The following is a 12,408-nucleotide window of genomic DNA, read 5'->3' as shown; positions in this document are numbered from 1 at the left end:
AGTTCCGGCTCCGCACGGCCGCTCTGGTCGCGCTCGATGATAGGGGAAATGCGACTTGTCTGCTCTGGAGGACTCCGCTCTGGCAGCTCGGAGGTTAAACTTGTCTACTTTGGAGGGCGCCGCCCGGAAGTTTAACTCGTCTGCTCTGGAGATCTCTGCTCTGGGCCGCCCGGAGGCCAAACTCGTCTGCTCTGGAGGACCCCGGTCGCCATGGGATCCCCCCAAAATCTTCCCCGCGCCCCCCAAATCCGGCCCCCAACCCCCAAATTCTGCCCCTCAGTCCCCCCCAAAATCTTCTCCTCAACCCCCAAATTTTGCCCCCCAAATCCTTCCTCAAACCCCAGGACGAGTCCAAGCTGCAGCACAGCAAAACCTTTATTGTTTAGAAAATCATTTTAGAAACAAACTCGGGGGTGGGGGCGGCGGGGGGGGCACCCCCAAAATAACACAGACCACCCCACTCACGAGGGGAGGGGGGTGGGGGCACCCCAAAGTAACACTAATGGCGTGGGGGAGGGGGACACCCCAAACGGCACCCCAAAATCCCACCCTGTGCTGGGGGGGGGAGGGGCAGGCGGGGACCCCCTCATCCCCTCCCCCACCCCCAGCTGGTTTTGGGGGTGACGGGGGAGGGGTGGCACCATGGGACCCCCTCCCTCCCGGGATGAGTTTTGGGGGTGGCAGCACCGGTTTGGGGGGGGGTCCCATAGGTGTGGGGGGGGGGGGTGAGGAGGAGGCTGGGACAATTTTGGAGTCTCCAGAGCTGATTTTGGGATCCCTGGGGTGGTTTTGGTGTCCCCAGGATGGTTTTGGAGTCCCAAGAATGATTTTGGGGTCCCCAGAGCTGATTTTGGGACCCCTGGGTGAGTTTTGGGGTCTCCAGGATGCTTTTGGGATCTCTGGGGTGGTTTTGGGGTCCCTGGGTGAGTTTTGGGGACCCCAGGATGGTTTTGGGGTCCCCAGGATGGTTTTGGGACCCCTGGGGTGGTTTTGGAGTCCCTGAAGACCTCGGGGGGGGAGGTCCCCAGGATGGTTTTGGGACCCCTGGGGGAGTTTTGGGATCCCCAGGATGGTTTTGGGACCCCTGGGTGAGTTTTGGGGTCCCCAGGATGGTTTTGGGACCCCTGGGTGAGTTTTGGGATCCCCAGGGTGGTTCTGAGGAGCCCTCAACCCCTCCAAGGAGCCCCCGGCAGTTTGGGGAAGATTTGGGGGTGCCGGGAGAGGATTTGGGGTGCGGGGGCTGGGCTGAGGGACCCGGGGGGAGGTTTTGGGGTGCGGGGGTGGGTCTGGGGGTGCCGTTTTTGGGGAGGGGGCTCAGAGGAAGGCGTCGCACCACTCGCGCAGGCAGCCCGAGCAGTCGCGGCTCTGTTTGGCGTTGGCCCCGCACGTCTCCTTGAGCCACTCCCGGAACAGCTCCTCGTCCTTGCGCAGCACCAGGAACTGCCCCAGCACCACGTACGCCTGCCACGGGGGACAGCAGGGGGACAGCGGTGTCACCAGGGTGTGGGGACATCACCCAGGGTCCCCCTGTCCTTCCTGAGTGACCCCAAAGAGTTCCGGTCCCACCCCAGCCCTGTGGTCACAGGAGATGCCAGAGCTGCCCCAGCATCAGGAATGCCTGGAGGGGACAGGGAAGGGACAGGGAGGGGACAGCGGTGTCACCAGGGCGTGGGGACACTGCCAAGGATCCCTCTGTCCATCCTGAGTGACCACAAAGAGCTCCGGTCCCACCCCAGCCCTGTGGTCACAAGAGATCCCAGAGCTGCCCCAGCACCAGGAATGCCTGGAGGGGACAGGGAGGGGACACTGAGGGGACAATGGTGCCACCAGGGCGTGGGGACACTGCCAAGGGTCCCATTGTCCCTCCTGAGTGACCCCAAGGAGCTCCAGCCCTGCCCCAACCCCAGAGCCCCCTGATCCTTATGGGGCTGTGCCAGCACCAGGAATGGCTGAGGGGGACAGGGAAAGGACAGGGAGGGGACAGCGGTGTCACCAGGGCGTGGGGACACTGCCAAGGGTCCCCCTGTCCTTCCTGAGTCACCCCAAAGAGCTCCGGTCCCACCCCAGCCCCTGTGGTCACAGGAGATGCCAGAGCTGCCCCAGCATCAGGAACGCCTGGAGGGGACAGGGAAGGGACAGGGAGGGGACAGCGGTGTCACCAGGGCGTGGGGACATCACCCAGGGGTCCCTCTGTCCATCCTGAGTGACCACAAAGAGTTCCGGTCCCACCCCAGCCCTGTGGTCACAGGAGATCCCAGAGCTGCCCCCAGCACCAGGAATGCCTGGAGGGGACAGGGAGGGGACACTGAGGGGACAATGGTGCCACCAGGGCGTGGGGACACTGCCAAGGGTCCCCCTGTCCATTCTAAGTGACCCCAAAGAGCTCCAGCCCTGCCCCAACCCCAGAGCCCCTGATCCTTATGGGGCTGTGCCAGCACCAGGAATGGCTGAGGAGGACAGGGAAGGGACAGGGAGGGGACAGCGGTGTCACCAGGGCATGGGGACATCACCCAGTGTCCCCCTGTCCTTCCTGAGTGACCCCAAAGAGCTCCGGTTCCATCCCAGCCCTTTGGCCCCTGATCCTTATGGGGCTGTGCCAGCACCAGGATTGGCTGGAGGGGACAGGGAAGGGACAGGGGAAGGGACAGCGGTGTCACCAGGGTGTGGGGACACTGCCAAGGGTGCCCCTGCCTGTCCTGAGTGACCCCAAGGAGCTCCAGTCCAACCTCAGCCCTTCCATAAACACCTGGAGGGGACAGCCAGGGGACAGCGGTGTCACCAGGGCCATGGGGACACCAGCCAGGGTCACTGACACCTCCCCAGTGTCCCCTCCCCTTCAGTTCCTGCCCAGCACGTCCCCAATGTCCCTGCTGTCACCAATGCCCCAGGTGTCCCCAGTGTCCCCAATGTCCCCCAATGTCCCAAGTGTCCCCAATGTCCCCAGTGTACCCCATTGTCCATGTCCCCAGATGTCCCCAATGTCCCCAGTGTACCCCAATGTCCCCAGGTGTCCCCAATGTCCCAGGTGTCCCCAATGTCCCAGGTGTCCCCAATGTTCATGTCCCCAGATGTCCCCAATGTCCCCAGTGTACCCCAATGTCCCCAGGTGTCCCCAATGTCCCCAGTGTCCCCACTGCCCCAGGTGTCCCCAATGTCCCCAGTGTCCCCAACTTGTCGAAGCCCTTCTCCTCCAGTTTCCTGCCCAGCACGTCCCCAATGTCCCCTGCCATCCCAGGTGTCCCCAATGTCCCTGATGTCCCCACTGCCCCAGGTGTCCCCACTGCCCCAGGTGTCCCCAGTGTCCCCAATATCCCAGGTGTCCCCAATGTCCCCAGGTGTCCCCAATGTCCCCACTGCCCCAGGTATCCCCCCTGCTGTCCCCAATATCCCAGGTGTCCCCAATGTCCCCCACCTTGTCGAAGCCCTTCTCCTCCAGTTTCCTGCCCAGCACGTCCCCAATGTCCCCGGTGTCCCCAATGTCCCCAGTGTCCCCAGGTGTCCCCAGTGTCCCCAACTTGTTGAAGCCCTTCTCCTCCAGTTTCCTGCCCAGCACGTCCCCAATGTCCCCAATATCCCAGGTGTCCCCAATGTCCCATATGTCCCAGGTGTCCCCACTGCCCCAGGTGTCCCCACTGCCCCAGGTGTCCCCAATGTCCCCCAGGTGTTCCCAATATCCCAGGTGTCCCCAATATCCCAGGTGTCCCCAATGTCCCCAATGTCCCCAGGTGTCCCCAATGTCCCCACCTTGTTGAAGCCCTTCTCCAGTTTCCTGCCCAGCACGTCCCCAATATCCCAGGTGTCCCCAATATCCCAGGTGTCCCCAATGTCCCCACCTTGTTGAAGCCCTTCTCCAGTTTCCTGCCCAGCACGTCCCCAATGTCCCCCGGTGTCCCCAATATCCCAGGTGTCCCCAATGTCCCCAATGTCCCCAGGTGTCCCCAATGTCCCCACCTTGTTGAAGCCCTTCTCCTCCAGTTTCCTGCCCAGCACGTCCCCAATGTCCCCTGCTGTCCCTGCCATCCCAGGTGTCCCCAGTGTCCCCAATGTCCCCACTGCCCCAGGTGTCCCCAGGTGTCCCCAATGTCCCCACCTTGTCGAAGCCCTTCTCCTCCAGTTTCCTGCCCAGCACGTCCCCGATCCCGGCCAAGGTCCCCACCGGCTTCTCCCCCATCGGCTCCGCCACGAAGTCCCGGTGCTTCTGTGACGTCGAGGACATGGCGCCTGGGGACACCGGGGGACACCGGGGGACACTCAGGGACAGCTCAGGGGACACAGGGACAGCTCATGGGACACCGAGGGGACACTCAGGGGACACGGGGACAGCTCAGGGGGACATGGTGCTCCTGTGATGTCGAGGCCTGGGGACAGGGGTGACACTGAGGGGACACTGAGGGTGAGAGGCAGCAGCACAGTGTGGGGACATGGGGACAGAGTGAGGGACACCGGGACAGGGTGAGGAGAGGGACAGGGGACAGAGACAGAGGGGGGTGGGCTTGGGGACACTCTGGGGACAGGGACGGAGTGGGGGGGAGGTGGCAGAGGGGGAGGATGGGGACACTGATGGGACAGAGCGGGGACAGGGACCGAGGTGGCACTGAGGGGACATTGGGAGGACACTGAGGTGGCACTGACAGGACACTGAGGGGACCCTGAGGGGACACTGAGGGGATACTGGGGGGACTCTGAGGGGGACATTGGAGGGACCCTGAGGGGACACCCCGGGCCGAAGGGGACATTGAGGAGACATTGGGGGGACCCTGAGGGGACACCCCGGGCCCTCCCGCCCCTCACAGACTCCCCCGCCCCGTCCCGCCCCTCGGGCCCTTCTCGCCCCTCCCCTTCCTCCCCCCTCCCGGCCTTCCCCGCCCCTCAATGTCCCCTCCCCGCCCCTCAATGTCCCCTCCGTCCCCTCCCGGTCCCCCCCCCCGCCCTCACCGTCCCCTCGGGCCGCTCCAACTGCCGCTCCCGCCTCAACCCGCTGCCGCTACGCACTGACGTCACATCCGGCGTCGCCCCGTGCTGACGCCACTTCCGGCGGCGCGCGCCGAGAAACCACAGAGGCGAGAGCGCGCGGAGCGGCGGCGGCTCGGAGGCGCTCTGGGATCATAGAGACGAGCTGGGTCCTCCAAGGGCCTGCTGGGTCCGCCCAGGTGAGCAGGGACACCTGGAAATGGATCCAGGGGTTACCGGGAACACCGGGGGGAAACCCTCCGGGATCATCGCCGAGCCTCTCGAGATCCCGGACAGCGGCTCCGGGGCCCTCCCAGGCTCCCCCCCACTCACCTGGGTGACTCCAGGTTGTCCCAAAATTCCCTCCCATGCTCCAAGCCCCGCCCCCCTTCCCTCCATCGCAAAGATTCCCGCCAAAAATATCCTCAAAAAGACCAAAAGAGGCGATTCCGGCCCAAAATCGGGCAAAAAAAGAGGGATTTTTATTAAATTTATGGGAAAAATTACAAATACAACGAACCAGAACGTGGGGAAGGGAAACAGGTGGAAAAATGGGATTTTGGGAAAAAAACCAGAAATTTTGGAATAAAAAGGGACGATTTGGAGGGGATTGGGGCACAAAGGCAAAATATAAAAAATTGAAGGCAAAAAGATGAGATTTTGGGGTAAAATCTGGATTTTGGGACACAAGAGAGGAATCCAAGGGCAAAAGTGGAGGATTTTGAGATAAAAACGGGAATTTGGGGAAAAAAATAACGGTGAAACTGCGAGAAAATAAAAGGATTTGGGGCAAAACTGGGAAATTTGGGAGGGAAGGAGAAATTTAGGGAGAAGAAAAAGGAATTTGGGGGAAAAAAAACCGGAAAATTTCTCTCCCGTGAAGCAAACAAAACAATTCCCGCCCAAAATGCAAATAAGCACGATCCTAATTTGCATAGGGGAGGGAGTGTTAGTGGGACCACACCCATATGCAAATGAGGAGTGTCAAACCACGCCCCTCAACGCGCATTTAGGGTGAAATTCAGGCGCCGTTTTTGGGGTAAAACCGTGGGAATTCGGGGTTTTTTTGCTCCCTCCTCGGGGGGAGGGGCTCGGCCCCATTTTGGGGGGATTTTTGGGGGGTTTCAGGCCTCGTCCTCGCTCAGCAGCAGATTTGGGACCCCCCTGGAGATGGGGAAGCGCCGCCCCGAGTCCGGGCACTGCAGGGACCCCTCCAGCACCTCCACCTGTGGGGTCAGGGGGAAATTTGGGGGGTCAGGAAATTGGGGAGGGGTCTCTGAAATTTGGGGACCCCTCCCGAGGGGTCTCAGGGGTTTTGGGGACCCCCCCTGACCTCGAGCAGGACGTGGTGGAGGCGGCGCAGGAATTCCTCGTCGGCCTCGTAGCCGGGGGTGGGTTCGGGGGGGCAGCTCCGAGGGGCGCCCCAACTTTGGGGAGGGGGCACAAAAAATGGGGAGGGGGGAGTCAGAGGAGACACCCCCCCCCCCCCCCTAAAAAATGGAATCTTCCAAGTTTGGGAGTCCCAAAAGTTTCAGGAATTCCTCCCCCACAACAAAGTTGGGGAACTTCAAAATTGGATTGGCCCCTCCCAGGACCCCCAAAATCCCCTCCAGGACCCCAAAATCCCCCCCAGGACCCCAAATTCCCCCCCCCCCCAAATCCCCTCTAAACCCTCCCAGACCTCCAAAATCTCCCCAAATTCCCCCAGACCCCCAAATTGACCCCTCCCAAACCCTCCCTTCCCCTGGAACCCCCAAATCCCCCCCAGACCACCAAATTCTCCCCCAAATTCCCTCTAAACCCTCCTAGACCTCCAAAATCTTCCCCAAATCCCCCCAAAACTCCCCCTAGACCCCCAAATTCCCCCCCAAATCCCCCCAGACCCCCAAAATCCCCCCCAAATCCCCCAAATTGACCCCCCCAAATCCCCCAAATTGACCCCTCCCAAACCCCCCTTTCCCCTGGAACCCTCAAAATCCCCCCCAGACCTCCAAATCCCCACTAAACCCTCCCAGACCTCCAAATTCCCCCCCAAATCCCCCCCAGACCCCCAAAATCCCCCCCAAATCCCCCAAATTGACCCCTCCCAAACCCCCCTTTCCCCTGGAACCCTCAAAATCCCCCCAGACCTCCAAATCCCCACTAAACCCTCCCAGACCTGCAAATTCCCCCCCAAATCACCCCCAGACCCCCAAAATCCCCCCCAAATCCCCCAAATTGACCCCTCCCAAACCCCCCTTTCCCCTGGAACCCCCAAAATCTCCCCCAGACCTCCAAATCCCCTCTAAACCCTCCCAGACCTCCAAATTCCCCCCCAAATCCCCCCCAGACCCCCCAAAATCCCTCCCAGACCCCCAAAATCCCCCCAAATCCCCTCTAAACCCCCCCCCAAATCCCCTCTAAACCCTCCCAGACCTCCAAAATCTCCCCAAATTCCCCAGACCCCCAAATTGACCCCCTCCCAAACCCTCCCTTCCCCTGGAACCCCCAAATCCCCCCCAGACCACCAAATTCTCCCCCAAATTCCCTCTAAACCCTCCTAGACCTCCAAAATCTTCCCCAAATCCCCCCCAAAACTCCCCCTAGACCCCCAAATTCCCCCCCAAACCCCCAAAATCCCCCCCAAATTGACCCCTCCCAAACCCTCCCTTCCCCTGGAACCCCCAAAATCCCCCCCAGACCCCCAAATCCCCACTAAACCCTCCCAAACCTCCAAATTCCCCCCCAAATCCCCCCCAGACCCCCCAAAATCCCTCCCAGACCCCCAAAATCCCCCTCAAATCCCCTCTAAACCCCCCCCCCCAGACCCCCAAAATTCCCCCAGACCCCCAATTTTTCCCCAAACCGACCCTTCCCAAACTCCCCCTGCCCCTGGAGCCCCCAAACCCCTCCCCAAATCCCCCCCAAGGACCCTCAAAATCCACTCCAAGTCCCCTCCAGACCCCCAAAATTCCCCCCCAAATTCCCTCTCAGGACCCTCAAAATCCCCCCCAGAAATCCCCCCAGACCCCCAAAATCCCCCCAGACCCCCAAATCCCCCCCCAGGACCCCCAAATTTTGCCCAAACATACTCCTCCCCCTGGAGTCCCCAAACTTCCCCCCAAAATCCTCCCCAAATCCCCCCCAGGACCCTCAAAATCCACTCCAAGTTCCCTCCAGACCCCCAAAATCCCCCCCAAATTCCCTCTCAGGACCCTCAAAATCCCCCCCAGAAATCCCCCCAGGATCCCCAAATCCCCCCCCAGGACCCCCAAATTTCCCCCAAACATACCCCTCCCCCTGGAGTCCCCAAACTTTCCCCCAAAATCCTCCCCAAATCCCCCCCCAGGACCCTCAAAATCTCCTCCAAATCCCCCCAGGACCCCCAAATTCCTCCCCAAAATGACCCCTCCAAGCCTCTCCTCCCCCCAAAATCCCCCCCAAGACCCTCAAAATCCCCCCCAAATTCCCCCCAGACCCCCCCAAACCGAACCTCCCTCGCTTCCCCCTCCGGTTCCCGGTGTCCTCCCGCCGGTTCCCGGTTCTCAGAGCCACCCTGGATCCCGAAGCCCCCTCCGGTTCCCGGTGCCCCCACCCCCCGCGATTCCCGGTCCCTTCCCGGTTCCAGGAGCCCCCACCCCCCGCGGTCCCGGTTCTCCCGGTCCCCCCCCCGGTTCCCGGAATCCCCCGGGTCCCCCCCTTCAATTCCCGGTACCCCTCCCGTTTCCGGAACCCCCCCTCCCGCGGTTCCCGGTCCCTTCTCGGTTCCCGGTGCCCCCCCGGTGCTCACGCTCTCCGCCGCCTCCCGCAGCGCGTCCCAGCGCAGCCGCGGCACCAACCGGGACACGAAGGCGGCGTTGAACGGCACCGGGCGGACCCGAACCTCGGCGGCCTGCGGGGACCGGGGGGAGTTACCGGAACCGGGGGGGGGGGAAACCGGGGACCCGAACCGGGGGGAACCGGGGGAGTTAACGGGGGAACAAGGGGATTAACGGGGGGTTCCAACCGGACCGGAACCTGGAGGGAACGGGGGGATAACGGGGGAGTTAATTGGGGGTTAACGGGAGTTTTAACGGCGCCGTTAACGGCGGTAACTGGAGGAGTTACCGGCAAAGTTAACGGGGGGTGAGAGCGGCTACCGGGGGTTAACGGGAGGGAACGGGGTTTAACGGGGATTTATCGGGGGAAATTACCGGCGGTTAATGAGGGTAACGAGAGGGTTAACGGGGAATTAACGGGGGGATAACGGGGAGGAACCGGCCCCACACAAATGGATCGGGGACTGGGATAACGGGAACGGGGATAACGGGGGAGGGTTAACGGGTTTAACAAGCCGTTAACAGGGGATTTATTGACAGTAACGGGAGAAATTACCAGGGATCCACAGGGTTAATGGAGGAGTTACCGGGGAGCTACCGGAAGTGACAGCGGGTAAATACGGGCAAATACGGAATCACGGCGGTGCCAGGGGAATGGGGAGAAGCTGGGATCCGGTAACGGGGGCACCGCTAAGGTTCCGCTAACGGCTTCGGTAACCGGTAACGGCGAGAGGTGGCGGGGCCTTGCAGGGGGGCGGGAACCGCGGCGTCTCCCCCCGTTCCCGGTGCCCCGGGGTTCCCCCCGCGCCCCGCACCTCGATCCGCAGGGGGAATCCGCCCCCGGGCCGTAGCCCCGGCACGTGGGAGCTCAGCAGGTTGTGGGTGAGCAGCTTCATGGCGCCGCTGCCGCTTCCGGCGCGTCACTTCCGGCAAGAGGCGGTTGCCAGGGTAACAGGGCGGGGCTTACTCGGGGATGGGCGGGACATCAAAGGGTGGAGTTTGCTTAAAGGGGCGTGGCTCAATTAAAGGGGCGTGGTCCGCTTAAAGGGACAGGACAAGAAAAAATTCCTCCCCCCCCCACCAATCCAAACTATCCAAACCATCCCCGAGACCCCTCCCCAAACCCTTCAAGGACTCCAAAATGCCTTCAGAGCTCCTCAGAGGATTTGAGACCCTTCCCCAAAACCTCTCCAGACGGCCCCCCTGGAAGTCCTGACCCCCAGGGTGACCCTACCCCTTTATTTTGGGGTGCCCCCAATATCTCATTGCCGGGCTGGGCGGGGGCTACGGGCACCAAGCTCCCCTCAGCCTCCGCCGCCATTTTGCCACCTTGTTCTCCACCTGCGGGAAGGGCCCTGGCAGCGCGTTGCAGGTGGTGGCGGCAGCGGAGGTGCTTCCATGACGGCTGTTTAAGCAGGGGAAGGGGCCAAACGCGCCACTGCGGGTCATTTTGAGGTGTTGTGCGGCTTTTTTCCAGCGCTTTGCCGCCATTTCCTCGCCGTGAGGGGGGGGAGGGGGTGCGCTAAACTTTTCCCGCCTTTTTCTCCACCTGAGGGGAGGGAGTGCGGGGAGGGCGGAGCGCGAGACGCCTGGCGGGCGCCAGGGGGCGGGGCGAGCTCCGTCTCTCGGCCAATCGTGACACGGTGATGGAATTATGGGCGGGGCTATTGGGGGCTGCTCCAATGGGAAGCGGGGCTGGCGCGGGAGGGGTCGGCGGGTGTGGGCGGGGCCAGCGCAGTCGCGCTCGGAGCGCGGTCGGTGACGGTTCGTGGCCGGGCCGGGCCGGGTCGGGTCGGGTCGTGGGCCGGGCCTTAGAGGGAGGCTCTGCGGCCTTGCAGAAGGTGGGAGGCGGTGAGCGGCCTTAGGGGTGCTCCAGTCGCGGTTTTAGCCCGCCCGGTGCTTTTTTTCCTCTCAGAGCCGCTGTGAGAAATGTCGCAGCGGAAGCGCAGCAAAGGGCTCGGCTGCTCTCAGGTGAGAGGCTGCTTCCCTCATTCTCTCTCTCCCATCCTCCCTTTCTCAGCTTTGCTCACTTTTCTATCATCAAGCTGCCCCACATTTCCTGTTCTTTCCACTCAGATGACCGATGGGGAGGATGATTTTATCCCGACCCAGGTGGAGCGGCACTCGCAGGACGAGGTGAACCAGAAGGTGGATTGAGGTGATCCCCTCTCTGCCCTCTCCCGCATTTCTGTGTCTGCATTCTTTTGATGTCAGCCCGCTCTGTGCCTTCCTTGCTCGTTCCCCCACAGGTGAGCGAGCTGGTGCAGTTCCTGCTCGTCAAGGACCAGAAGAAAATTCCGATCAAAAGGGCAGGTAGGTTTAGGGGGTTCCCTTTTTTCAGGTTTTCTGGGTGTGCTCAGAGCTCCAGGCTCCCTCAGCGTTCCCTGCCTGTTTTCTGCAGACGTGCTGAAGAATATAATTCGAGAATACAGAAACGCCTACTCAGAAATCGTCAGGAGAGCAGACAGGACCCTGCAGGAGGTGGGAAAAGCACGGAAAAGGAAAGGGGGAAGGTTTTGGGAGGGATTAACCCTTTTCCTCCCGCAGGTGTTCGGTCTGCAGCTGGTGGAGATCGACACCAAACGTCACATTTACATCCTGATCAACAACCTGCCCCGTGCTGAGGGCCAGCACCTGTGCAGGTGAGGGGCACCTGGGTGGTTTGAATGCCATCAAGGTGTCACTTCTCACGTGGGTGACACCTCGGTGTGTGCCACAGGGGCAAGGAGAAGGAGAAGATGGCGCTCCTTTTAGTCATCCTCAGCTTCATCTTCATGAAGGGCAACTCAGTCAAAGACAGTGAGTTCTCCCCCAAACTCCCCCCTCACTGCACCCCACTTTTGCACCCTTCTGAGTGTCACCTCCTTTTGCAGGTGCTCTGTGGGAGTTCCTTCACCTGCTCCGTGTGCACCCAGGGTAGGAAATGGGGAGGGGGCGACACACACAGGGAGGGGGTGGGGGACAGGGCCACTCAGTGCCACATCCTCATCCTCAGGAAGCAGCACGGCGTGTTTGGGGACGTCAGGAAGCTGGTGACAGAGGAGTTTGTGCGGCAGAAGTGAGATGGAAGGGAAAGGGGATAAATTTGGGGGGGATTTTAGGGGGGATTTCAGGGGGTCTCCCCATCCCGGTGTGCTCAGAGCAGCCTCGGCTCCAGCCTTGGCCTGGCTGTTTATACCACACCGCAGAGCAAATCCTGCAAACCCCCCCACACCCCCGTGCCTCAAGGGGTCCCTCACGGGCTCAGGGGAGAGCTGGACACCCCCAGCGTGCACCCCAAAACCTTTTTGGGGAGGGGGTCCTCACACAACTCTCTGCAGGTACCTGGAGATCACCCCCATCCCCCTGACGGACCCCCCCGAATTCAAATACCAGTGGGGGCCACGGGCAGAGAAGGAAACCTCCAAGAAGGACGTGCTGAACTTCGTGGCCAAGGTGAGGCCGTGTTGGGATGGGGGGAGGGGATCTCTGAGTTTTGGGGGGCGGGGGGCTCCATTTGAAGCCCCCTCCCCCATTTTTCTCCCCCTCAGATGCAGGGCAAGGACCCCACATTTTGGGCGAGCCAGTACAGCGAGGCCGAGGCCGACAACACCACCACTTGACACCCCCTCCCCAAAAATAAATCACCCCTTGGTTGCTGTGCAGCCCCCTCCCCACAATC

At 61.7% G+C, this 12,408-nt stretch overlaps 3 protein-coding genes across 8 annotated transcripts; 1 reads left to right on the top strand and 2 right to left on the bottom strand.

Annotated features, from left to right (window-relative positions):
* Nucleotides 1-357: 357 nt before the first annotated feature.
* Nucleotides 358-5,091, bottom strand: BANF1 (BAF nuclear assembly factor 1). Its single transcript, XM_059837434.1, has 3 exons — nucleotides 4,936-5,091; nucleotides 4,091-4,221; nucleotides 358-1,461 (listed from the first exon to the last, which is right to left on the bottom strand). Exons 2-3 carry the CDS (start codon nucleotides 4,214-4,216, stop codon nucleotides 1,315-1,317), a joined length of 273 nt encoding a protein of 90 aa, XP_059693417.1. The 5' UTR covers nucleotides 4,217-4,221; nucleotides 4,936-5,091; the 3' UTR covers nucleotides 358-1,314.
* Nucleotides 5,092-5,932: 841 nt separating this feature from the next.
* Nucleotides 5,933-9,692, bottom strand: TRMT112 (tRNA methyltransferase activator subunit 11-2). Its single transcript, XM_059837435.1, has 4 exons — nucleotides 9,563-9,692; nucleotides 8,718-8,821; nucleotides 6,284-6,356; nucleotides 5,933-6,176 (listed from the first exon to the last, which is right to left on the bottom strand). The coding sequence occupies exons 1-4, from the start codon at nucleotides 9,641-9,643 to the stop codon at nucleotides 6,075-6,077; spliced, it is 360 nt and encodes a 119-aa protein (XP_059693418.1). The 5' UTR covers nucleotides 9,644-9,692; the 3' UTR covers nucleotides 5,933-6,074.
* A 384-nt stretch (nucleotides 9,693-10,076) lies between these two features.
* Nucleotides 10,077-12,406, top strand: LOC132322724 (non-structural maintenance of chromosomes element 3 homolog). 6 transcript variants are annotated; one of them, XM_059837430.1, is made up of 11 exons: nucleotides 10,077-10,202; nucleotides 10,663-10,718; nucleotides 10,824-10,883; nucleotides 10,997-11,060; nucleotides 11,149-11,228; nucleotides 11,295-11,389; nucleotides 11,467-11,546; nucleotides 11,621-11,663; nucleotides 11,743-11,805; nucleotides 12,068-12,182; nucleotides 12,278-12,406. In XM_059837430.1, exons 2-11 carry the CDS (start codon nucleotides 10,677-10,679, stop codon nucleotides 12,347-12,349), a joined length of 714 nt encoding a protein of 237 aa, XP_059693413.1. In that variant the 5' UTR covers nucleotides 10,077-10,202; nucleotides 10,663-10,676; the 3' UTR covers nucleotides 12,350-12,406. The 6 variants fall into 6 exon arrangements, with proteins under 6 accessions (XP_059693413.1, XP_059693410.1, XP_059693416.1 ...); XM_059837427.1 differs by having other exon boundaries at nucleotides 10,088-10,202; nucleotides 10,824-10,895; XM_059837433.1 differs by lacking the exon at nucleotides 10,997-11,060 and adding an exon at nucleotides 10,962-10,996 and having other exon boundaries at nucleotides 10,134-10,202; nucleotides 11,089-11,228.
* Nucleotides 12,407-12,408: the final 2 nt, after the last annotated feature.

This window comes from Haemorhous mexicanus, assembly GCF_027477595.1.
Source record: "Haemorhous mexicanus isolate bHaeMex1 chromosome 35 unlocalized genomic scaffold, bHaeMex1.pri SUPER_35_unloc_3, whole genome shotgun sequence".
Lineage (NCBI taxonomy): Eukaryota > Metazoa > Chordata > Aves > Passeriformes > Fringillidae > Haemorhous > Haemorhous mexicanus.
Note: the sequence above shows the minus strand (reverse complement) of the source record. Positions and strands in the feature narration are given on the sequence as shown.

What these genes read in the sequence shown, in the direction of transcription:
- TRMT112 (XM_059837435.1), bottom strand. Translation starts at nt 9,643, where the DNA reads ATGAAGCTGCTCACCCACAACCTGCTGAGCTCCCACGTGCCGGGGCTA. An exon ending in GATTCCCCCTGCGGATCGAG is followed by an intron (nt 8,822 to 9,562) that starts GTGCGGGGCGCG and finishes CGGTCCCCGCAG; the next exon opens with GCCGCCGAGGTTCGGGTCCG. An exon ending in TCCACCACGTCCTGCTCGAG is followed by an intron (nt 6,177 to 6,283) that starts GTCAGGGGGGGT and finishes CTGACCCCACAG; the next exon opens with GTGGAGGTGCTGGAGGGGTC.
- LOC132322724 (XM_059837427.1), top strand. Translation starts at nt 10,677, where the DNA reads ATGTCGCAGCGGAAGCGCAGCAAAGGGCTCGGCTGCTCTCAG. An exon ending in AATTCCGATCAAAAGGGCAG is followed by an intron (nt 11,061 to 11,148) that starts GTAGGTTTAGGG and finishes TGTTTTCTGCAG; the next exon opens with ACGTGCTGAAGAATATAATT. An exon ending in TGCTGAACTTCGTGGCCAAG is followed by an intron (nt 12,183 to 12,277) that starts GTGAGGCCGTGT and finishes TCTCCCCCTCAG; the next exon opens with ATGCAGGGCAAGGACCCCAC.
- BANF1 (XM_059837434.1), bottom strand. Translation starts at nt 4,216, where the DNA reads ATGTCCTCGACGTCACAGAAGCACCGGGACTTCGTGGCGGAGCCGATG. An exon ending in AGGAGAAGGGCTTCGACAAG is followed by an intron (nt 1,462 to 4,090) that starts GTGGGGACATTG and finishes CCCCCGTGGCAG; the next exon opens with GCGTACGTGGTGCTGGGGCA.